This window comes from Sander vitreus, chromosome 14, assembly GCF_031162955.1.
Source record: "Sander vitreus isolate 19-12246 chromosome 14, sanVit1, whole genome shotgun sequence".
In the NCBI taxonomy this organism is placed as follows: Eukaryota; Metazoa; Chordata; class Actinopteri; order Perciformes; family Percidae; genus Sander; species Sander vitreus.
In genome coordinates this window covers 3,261,352-3,282,791 of record NC_135868.1, presented here as the reverse complement: position 1 = coordinate 3,282,791, position 21,440 = coordinate 3,261,352, and the positions used below count along the sequence as shown (strand labels likewise).

The 21,440-nt window shown below is 43.2% G+C and overlaps 1 protein-coding gene across 1 annotated transcript; it reads right to left on the bottom strand.

Moving 5' to 3' along the window:
- Window positions 1-668: 668 nt before the first annotated feature.
- On the bottom strand, window positions 669-20,365 carry LOC144529252 (uncharacterized). The gene is made up of 5 exons (XM_078268255.1): window positions 20,276-20,365; window positions 19,517-19,578; window positions 3,545-3,637; window positions 2,856-2,906; window positions 669-2,668 (listed from the first exon to the last, which is right to left on the bottom strand). Exons 1-5 carry the CDS (start codon window positions 20,363-20,365, stop codon window positions 754-756), a joined length of 2,211 nt encoding a protein of 736 aa, XP_078124381.1. The 3' UTR covers window positions 669-753.
- Window positions 20,366-21,440: the final 1,075 nt, after the last annotated feature.

The window sequence follows — 21,440 nt, the reverse complement described above, 5'->3', positions numbered from 1 at the left end:
TTGGGGCAGCTGTGGTTGTCGCTGCTGCAGCTGTGGTTGTCGTTGGGGCAGCTGTGGTCGTCGTTGCTGCAGATGTGGTTGTCGTTGCTGCAGATGTAGTTGTTGTTGGAACAGCTGTGGTTGTCGTTGGAGCAGCTGTGGTTGTCGTTGGAGCAGCTGTGGTTGTCGTTGGGGCAGCTGTGGTTGTCGTAGGGGCAGCTGTGGATGTCGTTGCGGCAGCTGTGGTTGTCGTTGCTGCAGCTGTAGTTGTCGTTGCTGCAGCTGTGGTCGTCGTTGGGGCAGCTGTCGTCGTTGCTGCAGATGTGGTTGTCGTTGCTGCAGATGTAGTTGTCGTTGGAACAGCTGTGGTTGTCGTTGGAGCAGCTGTGGTTGTCGTTGGGGCAGCTGTGGTTGTCGTTGGGGCAGTTGTGGTTGTGGTTTGAGCAGCTGTGGTGGTTGTTGCTGCAGCTGTGGTGGTTGTTGCTGCAGCTGTGGTTGTTGGGGCAGCTGTGGTTGTCGGGGCAGCTGTGGTTGTCGTTGCGGCAGCTGTGGTTGTCGTTGCTGCAGCTGTGGTTGTCGTTGCTGCAGCTGTGGTTGTCGTAGGGGCAGCTGTGGTTGTCGTAGGGGCAGCTGTCGTCGTTGCGGCTGCTGTCGTTGCTGCAGCTGTCGTCGTTGCTGCAGCTGTGGTTGTAGTTGCTGCAGCTGTGGTTGTCGTTGCTGCAGCTGTGGTCGTCGTTGGGGCAGCTGTGGTTGTCGTTGCTGCAGCTGTGGTTGTCAGGGGCAGCTGTGGTTGTTGGGGCAGCTGTGGTTGTTGGTGCAGCTGTGGTTGTCGTTGCTGCAGATGTGGTTGTCGGAGCAGCTGTGGTTGTCGTTGGGGCAGCTGCGGTTGTCGTTGGGGCAGCTGTGGTCGTCGTTGCGGCAGCTGTGGTCGTCGTTGCTGCAGCTGTTGTCGTCGTTGCTGCAGCTGTGGTCGTCGTTGCTGCAGCTGTGGTTGTGGTTTGAGCAGCTGTGGTGGTTGTTGCTGCAGCTGTGGTGGTTGTTGCTGCAGCTGTGGTGGTTGTTGGTGCAGCTGTGGTTGTCGGGGCAGCTGTGGTTGTCGGGGCAGCTGTGGTTGTTGCTGCAGCTGTGGTTGTTGGGGCAGCTGTGGTTGTTGGGGCAGCTGTGGTTGTCGTTGCTGCAGCTGTGGTTGTCGTTGCTGCAGCTGTGGTTGTCGTAGGGGCAGCTGTGGTTGTCGTAGGGGCAGCTGTCGTCGTTGCGGCTGCTGTCGTTGCTGCAGCTGTCGTCGTTGCTGCAGCTGTGGTTGTAGTTGCTGCAGCTGTGGTTGTCGTTGCTGCAGCTGTGGTCGTCGTTGGGGCAGCTGTGGTTGTCGTTGCTGCAGCTGTGGTTGTCAGGGCAGCTGTGGTTGTTGCTGCAGCTGTGGTTGTTGGGGCAGCTGTGGTTGTTGGTGCAGCTGTGGTTGTCGTTGCTGCAGATGTGGTTGTCGGAGCAGCTGTGGTTGTCGTTGGGGCAGCTGCGGTTGTCGTTGCGGCAGCTGCGGTTGTCGTAGGGGCAGCTGTGGTTGTCGTAGGGGCAGCTGTGGTTGTCGTTGCTGCAGCTGTGGTCGTCGTTGGAGCAGCTGTGGTTGTCGTTGGAGCAGCTGTGGTTGTCGTTGGAGCAGCTGTGGTTGTCGTAGGGGCAGCTGTGGATGTCGTTGCGGCAGCTGTGGTTGTCGTTGCTGCAGCTGTGGTTGTCGTTGCTGCATCTGTGGTCGTCGTTGGGGCAGCTGTGGTCGTCGTTGCTGCAGATGTGGTTGTTGTTGCTGCAGATGTGGTTGTCGTTGGAGCAGCTGTGGTTGTCGTTGGAGCAGCTGTGGTTGTCGGTGGGGCAGCTGTGGTTGTCGTTGGGGCAGCTGTGGTTGTGGTTTGAGCAGCTGTGGTGGTTGTTGCTGCAGCTGTGGTGGTTGTTGCTACAGCTGTGGTGGTTGTTGGAGCAGCTGCGGTTGTCGTTGCTGCAGCTGTGGTTGTTGGGGCAGCTGTGGTTGTTGGTGCAGCTGTGGTTGTCGTTGCTGCAGATGTGGTTGTCGTTGTAGCAGCTGTGGTTGTCGTTGGAGCAGCTGTGGTTGTCGTTGGGGAAGCTGCGGTTGTCGTTGGGGCAGCTGCGGTTGTCGTTGCGGCAGCTGCGGTTGTCGTAGGGGCAGCTGTGGTTGTCGTAGGGGCAGCTGTGGTTGTCGTTGTGGCAGCTGTTGTCGTCATTGCGGCAGCTGTGGTCGTCGTTGCTGCAGCTGTGGTCGTCGTTGCTGCAGCTGTGGTCGTCGTTGCTGCAGCTGTGGTTGTGGTTTGAGCAGCTGTGGTGGTTGTTGCTGCAGCTGTGGTGGTTGTCGGGGCAGCTGTGGTTGTCGGGGCAGCTGTGGTTGTCGGGGCAGCTGTGGTTGTTGCTGCAGCTGTGGTTGTTGGGGCAGCTGTGGTTGTTGGGGCAGCTGTGGTTGTCGTTGCTGCAGCTGTGGTTGTCGTTGCGGCAGCTGTGGTTGTCGTTGCTGCAGCTGTGGTCGTCGTTGGGGCAGCTGTGGTTGTCGTTGCTGCAGCTGTGGTCGTCGTTGGGGCAGCTGTGGTTGTCGGAGCAGCTGTGGTTGTCGTCGGGGCAGCTGTGGTTGTTGTAGGGGCTGCTGTGGTTGTTGTAGGGGCAGCTGTGATGGTCTGTGCATTGCCAGTGGCTGTTTTGAGTAGAAATTGTTGCATCGGTTTCACATTTATTTCCACATTTCAAACTAATTTACAACAACATACATTTTTCAGGCCACTGTCGTCTTTTGCATTGCGTTGTCTGAGGCTGTTTAACAATGTCATGGATAGATAGGTTAGAACATTCCCATTTTTATCCCCCTTTATTTTGAAACTTACCGACACACAGAAGAAGAATGAGACAGATCATCATTTTGGAAAGATGCTTTACTGTTGAAAAATATAAAATAATGTTTTGGTAGATTCAGTTAAGCAATGGTAACTAAATAGCATTAACTAACTAAAATCTGTATTTATACTACTGCTAACTGATAGTCAGACATTATAGTAAATTGCCGTAGAATTTAGTGTCACTTTCTGTATATGTTGAAATTAATTATATTAATTTCTTATACTATCCGTATTATCCACTTCTTTATTTTTATCTTTGAGACAATAATCCTTTGTTAGTTGTAAATGCAAACTAACATTTATAAATGTTAGCATCTACAAATGAGGATTGTCAATGTATTGTTGTAGGCATTTACATTGTTTCTGGAATAAAACTTATTTTAAAAAGTTTTTTAAAAAAAAGAAAAAATTAAAAAAAGATCTAATAGCAACATACACAACATAGTTGTAGCTGTAGACACATACAATAATTAAAACATTTAAAATATGTTTCATCATCTTCAAGAGAAATATTAAACAAAGAGCAGATAAGTGTAACACCAACAATTATTACACCGACAGACCGTGGGTGATGATTATTATGATTATTATGACAATTGCATTGATATTGAATAAAGACAGAAAACACAACTTGCATTGATTGAAATTGGACTAATATTCATCATAGAAATACTTACAGGTTTTGTCTGCCGTAGATTCGTCTTGACTGCAGTGATTGAAGCTGTGATTCTCTCTGATTCCACCTGTTGCTGTTTGCTGGTTGAAGTTCTCTATTGAACACACATCACCTTTTATACCCATTCACACAAAACAGGTAATATGACATCAGGTTGTAAACAACGTTCAGGAAATGTATTAATAATGTGGCTTTAAGGTGTGGCCACCCCTGTAATACATAATTGTTATGTCTTCTTTTGTGTTACTGGGTATAGAATCTGGTTGTGGTTCATTTCTTTTTGAGAGAGGACGTTGGATTTGTGGGAAAGGTTTTTATGTTGTGAAGATTACACCAAGTGCTGTTGTCATTGGGCAGCCTATGTCTGGTTGTGGGTTTATTTTTGTATAGGTATGAAAGAGTGGAAGAACCACACCTTCAGGAGAGAATCTATTAATGATGATCTTACACCACCACATCAGAAAAACAGGTTGTGTTACTAAACTTAGTTTTGTATCCAGACATAGGTGTAATTTAAACCTAAGTCCTTTGCCTTGAACATCATTGATATTTCTGAGTGTTTGTCAAATATTTCATTGCCAGTTATACAAATGGTATTTCAGAAGTGTGATGAACGGTATATTACTGTCAGCAAGGTCACTGAGAAAAGCCTGAATGTTACGTTTCTATTGATAACAATCCTACAGCTTGATCTTTACAATCTGGCACTTCTAACGCAGACTAGAGGACAGCGGTCACCAAGGCCAAGCACAAAATCTCCAGAATCAGTCAGTTTGTCCCTCCTATTTGAGAGAATCACATTTGGTGGTTGATGTCGTCCACTGAACACACGTCACCTTCTACCCAGGCTCCCTCCAGGATCCTTGCAAGAGTAAAGATCTGGTCCGTTGTTCCCTGACCAGGACGGAATCCGCATTGTTCCTCTTCAACCTGAGGTTCGACTATCGACCGAACCCTCCTTTCCAGCACCTTGGAGTAGACTTTACCGGGAAGGCTGAGAAGTGTGATACCGCTGTAATTGGCGAACACCCTCTGGTCCCCCTTTTTAAAAAGGGGAACCACCTCCCCGGTCTGGCACTCCTTAGGCACCGTCCTAGACTTCCACGCAATGTTGAAGAGGCGTGTCAACCAAGACAACCCCTCCACACCCAGAGCCTTAAGCATTTCTGGACGGATCTCATCAATTCCTGGGGCTTTGCCACTGTGGAGTTGTTTAACTACCTCAGCAACCTCCACCAGGGAAATTGACGACAATCCCCCATCATCCTCCAGCTCTGCCTCTACCATAGAGGGCGTATTAGTCAGATTTAGGAGTTCCTCAAAGTGCTCCTTCCACTGCTCTATTACCTCCTCAGTTGAGGTCAACAGCATCCCATCCTTACTGTACACAGCTTGGATGGTTCACCGCTTCCCCCTCCTGAGGTGGCGAACGGTTTTCCAGAAGCACCTTGGTGCCGACCGAAAGTCCTTCTCCATGTCTTCTCCGAACCTCTCCCACACCCGTTGCTTTGCCTCTTTCACAGTAGAGGCTGCAGCCCTTCGGGATAACATATCCCGGAAAGACTCCTTCTTCAGTCGGACAGCTTCCCTGACCACCGGTGTCCACCACAGTGTTCGTGGGTTACTGCCCCTTGAGGCACCTAAGACCCTAAGACCACAGCTCCTCACCGAAGCTTCAGCAATGGAAACTTTGAACATTGTCCACTCGGGTTCAATGCCCCCAGCCTCCACAGGGATGCACGAAAAGCTCCACCGGAGGTGTGAGTTGAAAGTCTGTCGGACAGGGGCCTCCTCCAGACGTTCCCAATTTACCCGCACTACCCGTTTGGGCTTACCAGGTCTGTCCAGAGTCTTCCCCCACCCCCTGACCCAACTCACCACCAGATGGTGATCGGTTGACAGCTCCGCCCCTCTCTTCACCCGAGCGTCCAAAACATACGGCCTCAGATCAGATGAAACGATTATAAAATCGATCATTGACCTTTGGCCTAGGGTGCTCTGGTACCAAGTACACTTATGAGCATCCCTATGTTCGAACATGGTGTTCGTTATAGACAATCCATGACTAGCACAGAAGTCCAACAACAAACAACCACTCTGGTTTAGATCAGGGAGGCCGTTCCTCCCAATCACGCCTCTCCATGTGTCTCCATCATTACCCACGTGCGCGTTGAAGTCCCCCAGCAGAACTATGGAGTCCCCGACTGGAGCCCCATGCAGGACTCCACTCAAGGTCTCCAAGAAGGCCGAATACTCCGAACTGTTGTTTGGTGCATATGCACAAACAACAGTCAGCGTTTTCCCCCCCACAACCCACAGGCGTAGGGAGGCGACCCTCTCGTCCACCGAGTTGAACTCCAACATAGCGGCGCTCAGCCAGGGGCTTGTGAGTATCCCCACACCCGCCCGGCGCCTCACACCCTGGGCAACTCCGGAGAAGAAAAGAGTTCAACCCCTATCCAGGAGTATGGTTCCAGAACCGAGACTCTGCGTAGAGGTAAGCACCACCAGATCTAACCGGTAGCGCTCCACCTCCCGCACAAGTTGCGGCTCCTTCCCCCACAGAGAGGTGACATTCCACGTCCCCAGAGCCAGTGAATTTGATTTTTGTGGTTGCTACGGGTCCTCAAATACCTTCATCTCCTTATAAGCATGGAGGAGAGATGTTGCATGTTTCCCTTTCATTAGTTTCAGAGCCGGGGCCCCCGTCTGGAGCCAGGCCCAGATGGAGGGCTCGTCAGCGAGCGTCTGGTGGCCAGGTTTGCCACGGAGCCCGGTCGGGCACAGCCCGAAAAAGCTACGTGGCACCTATCTCTCAATCCCATGGGCCCACCACCTGTGGGAGGAACCGCTGGGGTCGGGTGCGCTGCCATATGGGTGGCAGTGAAGGTGAGGGGCCTCGACGGACCAGACCTGGGCAGGACAGGCTCTCAACCAAAATCCAACTACTCACTCCTCTCACAAGAGAAAATATTGTGTTTGGTGTTACTATGAAAAACATTAAGACTGACTTGACTTTGAACAATATGATATTGATGGCGAAGTTTTTCATCCATACCTCCAAATGGAAGAAAACAAAGCCCCTTTTTTCTGTTTTTAAGCGGGACCTTGTAGCCAATCATCTTTGTGCTTTGAAACTAATGAAAGGGAAACATGCAACATCTCTCCTCCATGCTTACCACAAAAATCAAATTCACTGTGATTATTATTTCATTATTTATTTTCAGTATTTTATTATATTGTTTTCTTTTTTTATGTATTTTTTTGTCTATTTTTTGTGTACAATTTAAGTTATCCTTTCTATCCTGTGTGCCTTATGTATGTTGAGAGATGTTGGTGCTGTGTCAATGTTAACAGCAGTTAGTACAAGTTGTTTGCATGCTTGTGTTATGTCAAAAGAATATGCATCAAGTGAGAACTGAGAACTTCACAGAAATATACATCAAGCTTGTCAGTGTAGTGCATCTGTTATAGTAAAAATACTTTATTGGTAACACTTTACTTGAAGGGATCGACATAATCGTGACATGACACTGTCATAACTATGACATGACACTGTCATGAACGTGTCATAAACGTTAGAAATGATTCTGTGTTTGTAAATAACTTAAGTCACATTTAACATGTTGTGAAGCTGTGACGCTCTCTGCTGTTTGCTGGTTGACGTCCTCCACTGAACACACGTCACCTTTCATATCCATTCACACAAAGCAGGTAATGCGACATCAGGCTCTGACCAGTGACGCGCATCATTTATATGAGGTGTCTTTTCTTTTTTTAAGGTGTGGCCACCCTGGTAATAGAACGTTTTACGTTTTCTTTTGGGTTACTGCCTAAAGAAACCGGTTGAGGGACATTTCTTTTTCGAGAAATGACGCTGGATTTTTGGGGAAGGTATTTGTGATGTTCTGGTAAACATGTGTTTGTTTTCCTTATAAAAAGACGCCAAGCGTTTTTGTCATTGTGCAGATTATGTATTGATCGGTTTTTATTTGGGGGCCTTTTCCACCTTTAATGTTGACAGGACAGCTAGGTTAGGAAGGGGAAGACATGCAGGAAATCATCACAGGTCGGATTCGAACCCTGGACCTCTGCGTCAAGGCATAAACCTCTCAGTATACGTGCACCTGCTCAACCAACTGAGCCAACCCGGCCACCGTTGATGAAGGGTTCTATTTCTTCAGGGTTTAAATCCTAATAAGTCCCATTCATTTGGTTTGTAGAGTGTCAATAAACCAGATAAATCTAAGAAATCTATTTAACCTAACCCCGAATAAATAATTTGTGAGTGAGTAATGAACCAAACTGTCACTTTTACAATTCTCTTTGTTGTTTTCTATAAGACTGGATAAACCCTAAATAGACCTTCTTGCAAAGTACAATTTATTTAATTCTGGGATAATTCAGACCAAAAAAAAAAGGGATCGCACATTTAAAACGCCTGTCGTTCTCATTAATAGATTCTCCCCTGAAAGTGTGGTTCTTCCAGTCTCTCATACGTCTACACAAGTAAACACTAAACAAGACATGCATTCTGGTGAATTTCTATGCACCTATTTCTACCTTTTTCTGAATGAATGTATGCTGGAAATATCTTTATGTAAAGGGAAACATAGATTACAATCCAAATATAAAAACATAATGGAATATATTACAATAAGGCTCTCAGGCATTCTGCATTGCGTTCATTATTTATTCTCCTGTAGATCGACTTTTCTAAAAACATCCGAGTCAGCACACATGTAGCCTATAGGCATCATTTACTCCTCCCTCCTCTTTTGCGTCTTTTGTTGAGAAAGTAACCTCCTTAAATGTGCATATGATAGTTATTCACCTCAGTGATACATGAATTCATTTTAATGGATTAATAAACCCCTGGACTGTAATATTTCAGATGTGTTTGAGCAAGATTACTGCTAATGTTCAAAACTTTGTGCACATTCAAAATGTATCCCATCTGTGCTCTCTGTGATTTGGAGGAGTCGTGATACTTTGAGAAAAATAAAGCGATAATAGGCTATTACAAGAATAAAGTCACTATATTTCAGAAAATAATCCACCTGCACCACAGCCTGCTGTGCATTACGTGATTGCTCTGCTGATGCGGTAGATCTCAGACCGTCTGACAGACTCAGAGCCGCGTTTGGGTCTCTGGTCTCTGGATGGCACAAAGTTTGGGGAAGTGGCTGTACGCTGCTCTACATCGGAGGTGGGAAACCGAAACTACGACAGAAATACACGGAGCACCTCAAGGTGCACAGACTACTGACGGAAGGCGCGCTGCTCGTCTCTATTTTTACAGCGAGAGTGGACACTAAGCGACGCACAGGTCTGCTTAAGAGCTCCGTGTGTTTGGGAAAAGTGCTTTTTTTGTGATTTAAATAATGGTGCTGATGATTTTTAGAGACCCCCCCCAACAGGTGTATGATTTTACTGCTTTCATGGGAGCTCATCCTCTCTCTATGGGAGCTCAGCTCCCACTGGCTCCCACGTAACCTGCACAATCACGAAAACTCACACTGGAATCTTTACCATTACATCACAAATACCTCCAGTACAAATCTAACATCATACCTTAAACGAAAAGTCCTTGAAACGTTTTTTTCTACCCAGTAAACATAGGGACCCAAAAAAGACAGTCCAAAAGAAAGAAATGTCCCTCAACAGCTTTCTTTAGGCAGTAAGATAGAAGAAGATGTAAGAATGAGGTATTACAGGGGTGGCCATACCTTAAAAACCCATTACTCTTACAAATCATGAACATTGTTTGTGTTCAGTGGAGGACATCAACTAAAGGAGGAAGAGCATTTATTTTTGCAGCCTGGTCTCACAGATTTCCGTGAAATGATCACGAACTGTTAACACCTCATTACGTGGTGGTGGCACGCAATGTGTGAAAATTCTGTGTGGCCACCACGGAAAACAATACCAATGTGAAGTAAATGAGAAGATGACGTAGCAGTAAGAGCGACTACGGTAGCGAGTAGTATGAAAGGACGAAAATCAGCATAGAGATGTTGGTTGGGTCAAAATCACAGAACTTTCAACCAGGAGACCGGGGATCGTGTCCCGCGTGTCACGTTTCCTAAACCCAACTATCCCGTTTTTCTTTTCCTAAACGCATCCTGTTTTTCTTTTACTAAATCCAACCGTCCCGTTCTTTTTCTCCTAAACCCAACCGTCCCGTTGTTGTCCAGCATGTTATGGAAACGTAAGCCTACCCACGACCTTTTCCTTAACTTAAGGGGCCGTGTTCATTTCACGGAATTGTTCCGTGGGCCCTGAATTTTTGGCGATTCCGTGAAACTGCCCCAGATTTTGAGTGAAGGGGCCGTGTTCATTTCACGGAATTCTGTGAGATCAGGTTGTATTTCTGATATTAAAAGTCAGCCAATGGGCTGCTTCACCAGTACGCCTTGTTGGAGCCCAGGCTTTGTCCTTTGCCTTGAACATCATTGATATTTCTGTGGAGAATCAGCGGCTTGATCTATCTTTAACTCTAAGCATTGTAATTTAATGTAATGTATGAACGGTATATTACTGTCAGAAAAATCACTGAGAAAAGCCTGAATGTTACATTTCTTTTGATAAATATCCAACAGCTTGATCTTTCCAATCTGGCACTTCTAACGCACACTAGAGGACAGCGGTCACCAAGGCCAAGCACAAAAACTCCAGAAGCAGTCATTATGTCCCTCCTGTTTGAGAAAATCATATTTTTTAATGTTGATTTTGAAGGATTATTCACGTAGTTCTGCCTGGCTCATCAATCAACTGTGACAGGTTGAATGTGTTTCATCAGATGCCAACATGGGCTTACCACACACTGCTAGAAGAAACAAATATGAGTATGATGCTGCTTCATACAGACACAAGTACACTCATTGTTTGTATTTCACACTTTAATACTTCATGTACATTACATGGAATATTAACACACATCAAAATGCAGACAACAGAACAATCACCACAGTGTGCAGCAGAGTTTCCACAAAGTACATTTCTTACAGTGTAATGCAATCAAATGCAAATGAACTGCAATATAAATATTAAATAACTCTTTCAATATATTAGACATAAGAGCTGTTCATTCTTGTGGCCAATCACTGTATATGGCTCATATGGTTCTGTGTCACTGTTAACAGCAGTTAGTAAACATATCTATGCTTGTCTTATGTCAAAAGAATATAAATCAAGTTTGTCTGTGTACTTAATTAGTGCATGATGCAAGATCTGTTAAAATTAGTAAGTTTTGTGTTTGTAAAAAACATAAGTCACAGCTAAAGCACATTAGATATTTAGCATAAAATCACATAAGTCTCTTCATGGACAATAGAGAGTGTACACACTGTCTAAATGATGGTGGTATTAAGTCCCTTGATCCAGTTCAGTTAATTCCAAATAACAGCTGTAACAACTGCTATGACTAAAAGGAAACTTGTGTTGTTGATGACTGCAGAGGAGGCAGCAGTTGTTGTCTTTGGTGAAGCTGTCGTTACTGTTGGGGCAGCTGTGGTTGTTGTTGCTTCAGCTGTGGTTGTTGTTGCTTCAGCTGTGGTTGTTGTAGGGTCAGCTGTGGTTGTTGTAGGGTCAGCTGTGGTTGTTGTAGGTTCAGCTGTGGTTGGGTCAGCTGTGGTTGTTGTAGGTTCAGCTGTGGTTGGGTCAGCTGTGGTTGTTGTAGGGGCAGCTGTGGTTGGGTCAGCTGTGGTTGTTGTAGGTTCAGCTGTGGTTGGGTCAGCTGTGGTTGTTGTAGGTTCAGCTGTGGTTGGGTCAGCTGTGGTTGTTGTAGGGGCAGCTGTGGTTGTTGTAAGGGCAGCTGTGGTTGTTGTAGGGGCAGCTGTGGTTGTTGTCAGGGCAGCTGTGGTTGTTGTAGGGGCTGCTGTGGTTGTTGTCGGGGCAGCTGTGGTTGTTGTCGCGGCAGCTGTGGTTGTTGTAGGGGCAGCTGTGGTTGTTGTAGGGGCAGCTGTGGTTGTTGTAGGGGCAGCTGTGGTTGTTGTCGGGGCAGCTGTGGTTGTTGTAGGGGCTGCTGTGGTTGTTGTCGGGGCAGCTGTGGTTGTTGTCGGGGCAGCTGTGGTTGTTGTAGGGGCTGCTGTGGTTGTTGTAGGGGCAGGTGTGGTTGTTGTAGGGGCTGCTGTGGTTGTTGTAGGGGCAGCTGTGATGGTCTGTGCATTGCCAGTGGCTGTTTTGAGTAGAAATTGTTGGATCGGTTTCACATTTATTTCCACATTTCAAACTAATTTAACAACATACATTTTTCAGGCCACTGTCGTCTTTTCCAGTGCGTTGTCTGAGGCAGTTTAACAATGTCATGGATAGATAGGTTAGAACATTCCCATTTTTATTCCCCATTATTTTGAAACTTACCGACACACAGAAGAAGAATGAGACAGATCTTCATCATTTTGGAAAGATGCTTTTACTGTTGAAAAATATAAAATAATATTTTTTTGTTAGATTCAGTTAAGCAATGGCAACTAAATAGCATTAACTAACTAAAATCTGTATTTATACTACTGCTAACTGATAGACATTATAGTAAATTGCCGTAGAATTTAGTGTCACTTTCTGTATATGTTGAAATTAATTATATTAATTTCTTTACATTATCCACTTCTTTATTTTTATTTTTGAGACAATAATCCTTTGTTAGTTGTAAATGCAAACTAACATTTATAAATGTTAGCATCTACAAATGAGGATTGTCAATGTATTGTTGTAGGCATTTACATTGTTTCTGGAATAAAACTCTTTTTTTATTTAACAAAGTAAAAAATATATATATATATATTAAAATACACAACATAGTTGTAGCTGTAGACACATACAATAATTAAAGCATTTAAAATATGTTTCATCATCTTCAAGAAAAATATTAAACAAAGAGCAGATAAGTGTAACACCAACAATTATTACACCGACAGACCCTGGGTGATGATTATTATGATTATGATTATTATGATTATTATGACAATTGCATTGATATTGAAGAAAGACAGAAAACACACCTTGCATTGATTGAAATTGGACTAATATTCATCATAGAAATACTTACAGGTTTTGTCTGCCGTAGATTTGTCTTGACTGCAGTGATTGAAGCTGTGATTCTCTCTGATTCCACCTGTTGCTGTTTGCTGGTTGAAGTCCTCTATTGAACACACATCACCTTTTATATCCATTCACACAAAAGTGTAGGTGTGGTCACCCCTATAATAGCTACATTAATTTCTTCTTTTGGGTTACTGCCTAAAGAAACCAGTTGAGGGACATTTCTTTTCGAGACATGACGTTGGATTTGTGGGGAAGTTATTTGTGATGTTCTGGTAAACGTGTTTGTTTTCCTCATAAAAGTACACCAAGGGTTTTTGTCTTATCAACACTTATGTGTTGATTGGTTTTTAATTTGTGTATCCGTATGAGAAACTGGAAGAACCGCACCTTCAGGAGAGAATCTAGTATTGTAGAGATGAGAGAACTGTATTATTGATGCTTTCACACACTTACAAAGTGACAAAAACTTACATGAACAAAAGTGTCGAAAAAGACGACCAAAACGTTGAAATTAACGTTTTAATTTTATATTTGGACCCAGAAAAACAAAAAGTTGCATCGTCGACGGGAAGACAACACAATGGTTAATAGGAAACAGAAACAGATTTTGACCAAGACTTTATTATGGTGTGTTCAAAACAAACAAATTTAAAGCAGGCGTGAGATTTCACTGGGCATGGAAAACAAAATGTATTTGATGCTGTGAAAAGATAAATTGGTCGATCAATGTATTGCATGAGTAATGGTTGTTTGTTTTTAGGTGTGGCCACACCTGTAGTAACTTATTCTAACGTCTTCTTTTGGGTTACTGCCTAAAGAAACCTGTTGAGGGACATTTCTTTTCGAGACAGGACGTTGGATTTGTGGGGGAAGTTCTTTGTGATGTTCTGGTAAACATTTATTTTCCTCATAAGTTTACACCAAGAATTTGTGTCATTATGCAGCTTATGTGTGGTTGTGTGTTTATTTGTGTATAGGTATAAGACACTAGAAGAACCACACCTTCAGGAGAGACTATTAATGACGCTCTTACACCACCTCATCATGAAAAAAAAAGCTTGTTACTAAACTGTTCAGCACTTGCAGTTTTGTATCCAGACATAGGGGTAATTTAAACATAAGTCCTTTGCCTTGAACATCATTGATATTTCTTTGTAGAACCAGCGGCTTGATCTATCTTTAAGCACCAGACCTGGTTGCACAATAAATATAACAAAACATGTGTTCAGAACAAAAATCATGGGAGTCCAGCTTCCAGTAATTATGTTTATTTGATTATTTGTAATCAAATAAACATTTGATGTAATCTTTGGTCTGAACTGGGCTTAAGATGTAGGGCTCAGGGAAAAAGAACTGAACAGATTTGGATCTCTCAGTTAGATGCTACATTTTCAAATGGCCTTAATAAGAGATTTGGTGCTCTACAGTGTGGCACAATGAACAGTGAACCTTGTAGCCGCTACGGCAAGTATTTTAAAGTCTTTTAAAAGGGTTAGTAGTTTTTTTTATGTAAAAATAAAATGTCTTTAAACGTTTAAAACAGAATATGTTTTTTATATTGTGACACCAATATTTATTTACTTATTTTATCTTTCGAGGAGAGAGACCACGGCAGGTGTGGACCTGTTGAGGGACATTTCTTTTCGAGACATGACGCTGGATTTGTGGGGAAGTTATTTGTGATGTTCTGGTAAACGTGTTTGTTTTCCTCATAAAAGTACACCAAGGGTTTTTGTCTTATCAACACTCATGTGTTGATTGGTTTTTAATTTGTGTATCCGTATGAGAAACTGGAAGAACCGCACCTTCAGGAGAGAATCTAGTATTGTAGAGATGAGAGAATTGTATTATTGATGCTCTCACACACTTACAAAGTGACAAAAACGTCGGGAAAAGGTTCAAAAACTTACACGAACAAAAGTGTCGAAAAAGACGACCAAAACGTTGAAATTAACGTTTTAATTTTATATTTGGACCCAGAAAAACAAAAAGTTGCATCGTCGACGGGAAGACAACACAATGGTTAATAGGAAACAGAAACAGATTGTGACCAAGACTTTATTATGGGGTGTTCAAAACAAACGTTGTTTACATACAAATTCAGAGCAGGCGTGAGATTTCACTGGGCATGGAAAACAAAATGTATTTGATGCTGTGAAAAAATAAATTGGTCGATCAATGAGTTTTGAAAAACGTTCATGTATTGCATGAGTAATGGTTGTTTGTTTTTAAGTGTGGCCACACCTGTAGTAACTTATTCTAACGTCTTCTTTTGGGTTACTGCCTAAAGAAACCTGTTGAGGGACATTTCTTTTCGAGACATGACGTTGGATTTGTGGGGAAGTTATTTGTGATGTTCTGGTAAACGTGTTTGTTTTCCTCATAAAAGTACACCAAGGGTTTTTGTCTTATCAACACTCATGTGTTGATTGGTTTTTAATTTGTGTATCCGTATGAGAAACTGGAAGAACCGCACCTTCAGGAGAGACTATTAATGATGCTCTTACACCACCTCATCATGAAAAAAAAAGCTTGTTACTAAACTGTTCAGCACTTGCAGTTTTGTATCCAGACATAGGGGTAATTTAAACATAAGTCCTTTGCCTTGAACATCATTGATATTTCTTTGTAGAACCAGCGGCTTGATCTATCTTTAAGCACCAGACCTGGTTGCACAATAAATATAACAAAACATGTGTTCAGAACAAAAATCATGGGAGTCCAGCTTCCAGTAATTATGTTTATTTGATTATTTGTAATCAAATAAACATTTGATGTAATCTTTGGTCTGAACTGGGCTTAAGATGTAGGGCTCAGGGAAAAAGAACTGAACAGATTTGGATCTCTCAGTTAGATGCTACATTTTCAAATGGCCTTAATAAGAGATTTGGTGCTCTACAGTGTGGCACAATGAACAGTGAACCTTGTAGCCGCTACGGCAAGTATTTTAAAGTCTTTTAAAAGGGTTAGTAGTTTTTTTTATGTAAAAATAAAATGTCTTTAAACGTTTAAAACAGAATATGTTTTTTATATTGTGACACCAATATTTATTTATTTATTTTATCTTTCGAGGAGAGAGACCACGGCAGGTGTGGAGACGACGACGTCCAGTGATTCCTTTAACCTCCTTTGAATCTGCTTTTAATGCTTGCTTTTAATATCCGTGTCCCTTGTAATATGGCTTTTTAGACAATCAAGTCTGTTTTTTTAAGGGGTTTCTTGCTAAGCAATCAGAACGACGTTTCTTGAAGCATTGCAAAGAATATCAAACATTAAATAACTTGGTTAATGGATTCATAATAATAGGTTGATTGTAAAAGACACTGATGTTCCAGGCTGGATTACAAAGCAGAACAGAAGGGTAGCCAGTTTTACAACATGCCATACAATGAAAAACAAGGGGGCACATGCCAAGTCAGCAGTAGTATAGTATGTCAGAAATGTTCCTCCTGTCACACGATCATTGGTTTTGCATTAAGTTTTTGCCTTGTTTTTATTTTTTTTTGCTGGGGGAGTGTTGTTTTTTTTTTCCATCTTGGGTCATCTCCAATACACTTCTACAATACTTTCCGAATGTGCAAATGAGAATCTATGCGATATGTATTACATTTATGCTGTTATATCGCTATTTCGGTTGTCTCACTGACACCAAATGTCTCTGCCACAAACCTGTATTCTGCACATGTGTCACAACTTGTACAATGCTACCTCTCTCTCCATTTAGCCAAAGAAAAACTTCTAAAAGAAGCTTCTATACTCTTTGATTTAGCGAGCCGGTTTGCAATCTACAACCATGCGTAACGTCAACTTGTGACCAAACTACGCTTTGTGTTGTCTAGTTTATTCGCTCTAAACCAGTTGATGGAAACGCTTCTAATTCGTAGTCTTTTTTGTTCGTCTTTTTTGTGACATTTTAAAAGTTCGCTTGACAATGAAGGGAATGACTGGAAAAGTGGAAGGCCCGGAGGCCAGAGAAATCTGACTCCAATAAGTTCTCTAAGTTCTAATTCCCCGCATACTCGTTGATGACTTATGTAACCAGAATACCGTGAATGATGTACAGAGACGATAAAGTCAATCACTTTTACTGTACCCCTAGCAATCAGACGCTCAGTACGGAGCTCAGGTCCACGAAGCCTTCCAAGCTCTGAGCCCCAAATCTACCTGTCCCTGCCCTCTTATCCTCTCCTCTTTGGGTGCTGTCTTCCCTGTTGTCAAGCAGAATCTGTGTGTGTGTGTGTGTGTATGTGTGTGTGTGCTGCTATCTTCATCACAGCTGGACGTGCGTCTTCGGTCTAGTTTAACTTCCTCTTCTTGCTCTTCGTGACCTTTTCACTGCGCCTGAACGCGCACACACATCGACCTAACAGCCATTTCCTGTTGTTTCACTTCTCTGTCTGATACAAACACAGCCTCTGATATGCAATCAGATTTCTAAACTATGCTAAACAACAGTCAAACCTTAAAGCTAAACCATGCTGCGCAACTGAGTCATTCGTCAAGTGTGTTTCCCTTGGGTATTGTAACCGTTTTATTTTTGAGCATGCAAGTGTCATACGCCTTCTCCAGATCCACAGTGGCAAAGCCCCAGGAATTGATGAGATCCGTCCAGAAATGCTTAAAGCTCTGGGTGTGGAGGGGTTGTCTTGGTTGACACGCCTCTTCAACATTGCGTGGAAGTCTGGGACGGTGCCTAAGGAGTGGCAGACCGGGGTGGTGGTTCCCCTTATTAAAAAGGGGGACCAGAGGGTGTGTGCCAATTACAGGGGTATCACACTTCTCAGCCTCCCCGGTAAAGTCTACTCCAAGGTGCTGGAAAGGAGGGTTCGGTCGATAGTCGAATCTCAGGTTGAAGAGGAACAATGCGGATTCCGTCCTGGTCGTGGAACAATGGACCAGTTCTTTACTCTTGCAAGGATCCTGGAGGGAGCCTGGGAGTATGCCCAACCAGTCTACTATGAATGTCACTATAGATAATCTAAAAAAATTGGTTGACTGTCAGAGACCGTGGTAGAGACACACAATTTTACACTCGCCAGACGAGTGATATTTTCGTAACGAAAACGGCTCATTGTCCAAAACTACTGTCCCAGCAACACGTTCCTACTGTAATGTTTGACAGGACTAATAAATAAAATAAAATAAGTTGCCTGTGCTGGAGAGTGCCCAGAAGAGAGTCAAAGAAATGTAGATTAGTTTTCCTGGATGCTGATACTGTACATCATAAGCTTAATATACTGTCAGTCATGCATCAGTGAGCCAAGATGGAAAAACCCAACACCTTCAACAAATACAGCTTGGAAAGACATTGCCTTGATGGGAAAACAAAACCCTGACAAGAAAAAGCAAGACAGGAACTTCCTTGATGCAAATATCAATGACGGTGTGACTGTGATCGTTCCAACAGGGACGAACATGTCATGTGTGGATGTGACAGGTCGTCGTTGCAAATGAGAAATTGTTCTCAAACAACTTACCTGGATAAATAAAGGTTAAAAAAAAAATAATAATAATAATTTCCAAACAACATATTCTCACGTTCCTATCGCGTAAAATACGTACACTTGGTCACGTGCCTTTGGTGTTTGTTATTCAGAATAAAAGTCTCCTTTAGCGTCGGGACTCTTGGCGTCACTATTTGACACGTTTAAGTGACATGGGGCACGATTACGTTAAGTTTAGGAAAAGGTCGTGGGTGGGGTTACAAAATGAACGTTTCAGTTACACACGGGAGAAGACCGGGCCACGAACTCCGGTCTCTTGGGGTAAAGTCAAGTGTTTGTTTGATGCGTTATTATGGATCCCACGCAACTTCTAGGCAAGTCCTGCCCTACAAAGTAGCCCAATTGGTTGGGGTTAGGCATTGACCTCGAGTGGTTAAGGTTAGGCTAGCCGACTGGTCAGGGGATACGACCTGAACAAATTGGTTTCCATTACCTTGCGTAAGCATAAACGCCTGACCAATAGTAGCATGTGAATGCTGTTGAAGGGCAGGTCTTGCCTAGAAGTTGCGTGGGTTCCATAATAACGCTTGTTTGACCCATCCACCATCCCAACCAACCTGCTTACGTGGCATTTTGGTCGTTCGTACCACTCTCTACCATAGTCGCTCTTAATACTGCGACATCTTACAGCGCAGTGTAGCTGTTGCTCTGCCCGGTGCGTTCCATACAGATGCCGAAGGGTGATTTTTTGCACCTTATCTGACACTGAGAGACACTGACCAAAGTGTCCGTATTTTACGAGTTGGGAGTGAGAACGGGTTGTTCCAAACTACCCACCACTGACAGTATCAACACTTTTCCGTAAATCATAAGGTAGCCTACAACTCTGCAGCTCTTGGTTTCCCTTTTTTTTTATTGATTTAGGTTTGAATCTCTGTTCAAAACTTTCAGAGAGATCAGACATTTCTCAGGCCTTAGATATTTTTTACAGTTATCATTCACATTCAGTGCGGATGCAGGAAATAGTGTATAATTACTAGCCTGCAGCCTTTGCTGGTCTGAACTCTTGGAACGCTTCCTTGTTCAGTGATAGTAGATCTTTATCTTGAAATAGTAAGGGGAAGAGGTGGACCTTAAGTGTTGATGTAGATCTGCTTTTACAATCAGCCACAACCTGTGTATTATGTAACAAGACAAACATACAACAAAGCTGTTTTGGCAGTTTTCTTACACTATGTTCTTATTCGGACTTTGTTGGGCAGCTTGATAACAATAAAACATTATTCGTCGTTATTATTATTTGTCTTAACCAAAATATGTCAGATTACAATAATATCTAAGAGCATTTTACAAAACTGTGCCACTGACTCTTTTGTCTTTGAAATCAAAATGAGTTATTCCTAAAAATGACATAATTTGTCTTTTTGTTCTGGGTTTTGGTGCTTGCAATATAGCCACACTTGTAATTGATTCTCACTGACCTTATGTCTTTGCTCAGACAAGAATGTAAGACGTGCCAGGGTGTCTGTCTTACAGTCCCGTTCTGATGGTGAGGCCACCAAGATGTCATTCTGGAGGTTAAAATTTTGGCAAGGTTAGCAGACATTATTTGCAATAAAGTGGTTGGAGACTTACAATCAATTATTTGTAATAAGCATTTTTAATCTCTCGCTTTTCTTTATGGCCACGTGGTATCCCCAAATTGGATACTCCCCAGTGGTATCCAATCTCCAGTCTCTTTGTAAGCTGTCAAAAACCTTCCCGATTCCTGCTGCGTACCCTGTTTAGATTTTGCCAATGACACATGTGGTGTGTTGCAACATCTGTAAAGATTGTGCATCAACGCTGTAACCGGTATGGACAATTTCTAGAACTATACCATTTTCTGATTTTACATACATTTTGTCCCATGTTGCAGTTCAATTTTACAACTTCTAAACTTCCAACTGTATTTTTTGCATTTTACTTTTGTACTTTCACAATCTTCATCAGCTTTTGGTATTTGGAAAAAGCATATTTTACTCCATTTATAGGAAAACTATCATTTAAATATCGCTCAGATAAAGGCAAGCAGCAGGTTAATGGTCAATCTGACTTCTGAGTGAAAGTAACTGTCCTATACAATCCTCCAACACATCATACACGCTGTGCACATAACGCCTCAGAGACATGATCTTTGTAGCAACAATAGCAATTATCAATAGGAACTCCTGTTATCCTAATTCAAACTATTTCATCACATGCTCATCGTCTAGTTCTTTCTTTATCAAGCTGTCCAGTTCCTTACTCTCAGGAGTGCCATAGGGGTCAGTCTGTGACCCGGTGTCCATGGTTTCATCCTCCCAGTCTGTACCGAGGACCCTGCAATAAACTACAGTTGGCAGTGGGCTTATGTTTGGTGTCTTTGTCATGTATGCAATAACTGCTTCTCCTCTCTTGGTTATCGTGTTAATGTGAGCCTACAGTTTATTAATGGCGCTTTCATAGTCAATTGCTGGACCCATCTGTTCTACTAAACCTTACAACTTGGCTTCATTAATTTTCATTGCAGCGTTAACCTCCTGCTCGATCAGTGTCTGCACTAAAGACTGGGGAGGGGGATTCAACATTTTTCTCACTGGCACCAGCAGAAGCTGGCCTGGAAGGCAACCTCTTGTTTTTTCTAAACTTTTTCCTCCAATGCATTTGAGTCAATTCAAGTTTTTTTTTTTATGTTCGTGTGCTGAGCGGCTCAGAGACAGCAGGTCTGCGGCAGACTCATCCCCGCTGGAAATGCCTCCTTGTAACCTGATCCAGTCACGCTCTGACTACCGTTCGACACACTCCTCCTCTCTCTCTCTCTCTCTCTCTCTCTCTCTCTCCTCTCTCTCTAAGCACGTGTCTAAAATATCTATTTTCCTCAGATTATACATTGACGATAATCTGGCATCGGGCAACATTTCTCACTCAAGCATGTCCGGCATTAGACAGAGAGACAAGACAAGAGGAGAGAGCGAGGCCATCCCAGGCTACAGGACATTTTACTCTTACACACTATTATTCTTCGACAATAAACAGATATTTTTTAGAGTGTGGTCACTTTTTGTGGGGTGTGCAACACACACACACTCACATGCACACGAACAAACGTATGCACGCACATACATGTGCACGCACGCACACACACACACACACATACACATGGAATGCATGAATATAGATACATGTAGATAACAGGGCAGACTCTGCAGGTCTGAACTCTCGGAATGCTTCCTTGTTCATTGAAAAGATTATATCTGTTTACTGTCAAGTCGTTTTAATCGCTGAGTAGATCTTGTGTTAAAAATAGTAAGAGGAAGAGGTGAATGTAAGTTGTTGATGTATGTCGGTACAGAATGTCCAATAGAATATTACTGTAATATATGT

What these genes read in the sequence shown, in the direction of transcription:
- LOC144529252 (XM_078268255.1), bottom strand. Translation starts at nt 20,365, where the DNA reads ATGGACACCGGGTCACAGACTGACCCCTATGGCACTCCTGAGAGTAAG. An exon ending in AAGAACTAGACGATGAGCAT is followed by an intron (nt 19,579 to 20,275) that starts GTGATGAAATAG and finishes CCTCACCATCAG; the next exon opens with AACGGGACTGTAAGACAGAC. An exon ending in CATTCTTCTTCTGTGTGTCG is followed by an intron (nt 2,669 to 2,855) that starts GTAAGTTTCAAA and finishes TACTCAAAACAG; the next exon opens with CCACTGGCAATGCACAGACC.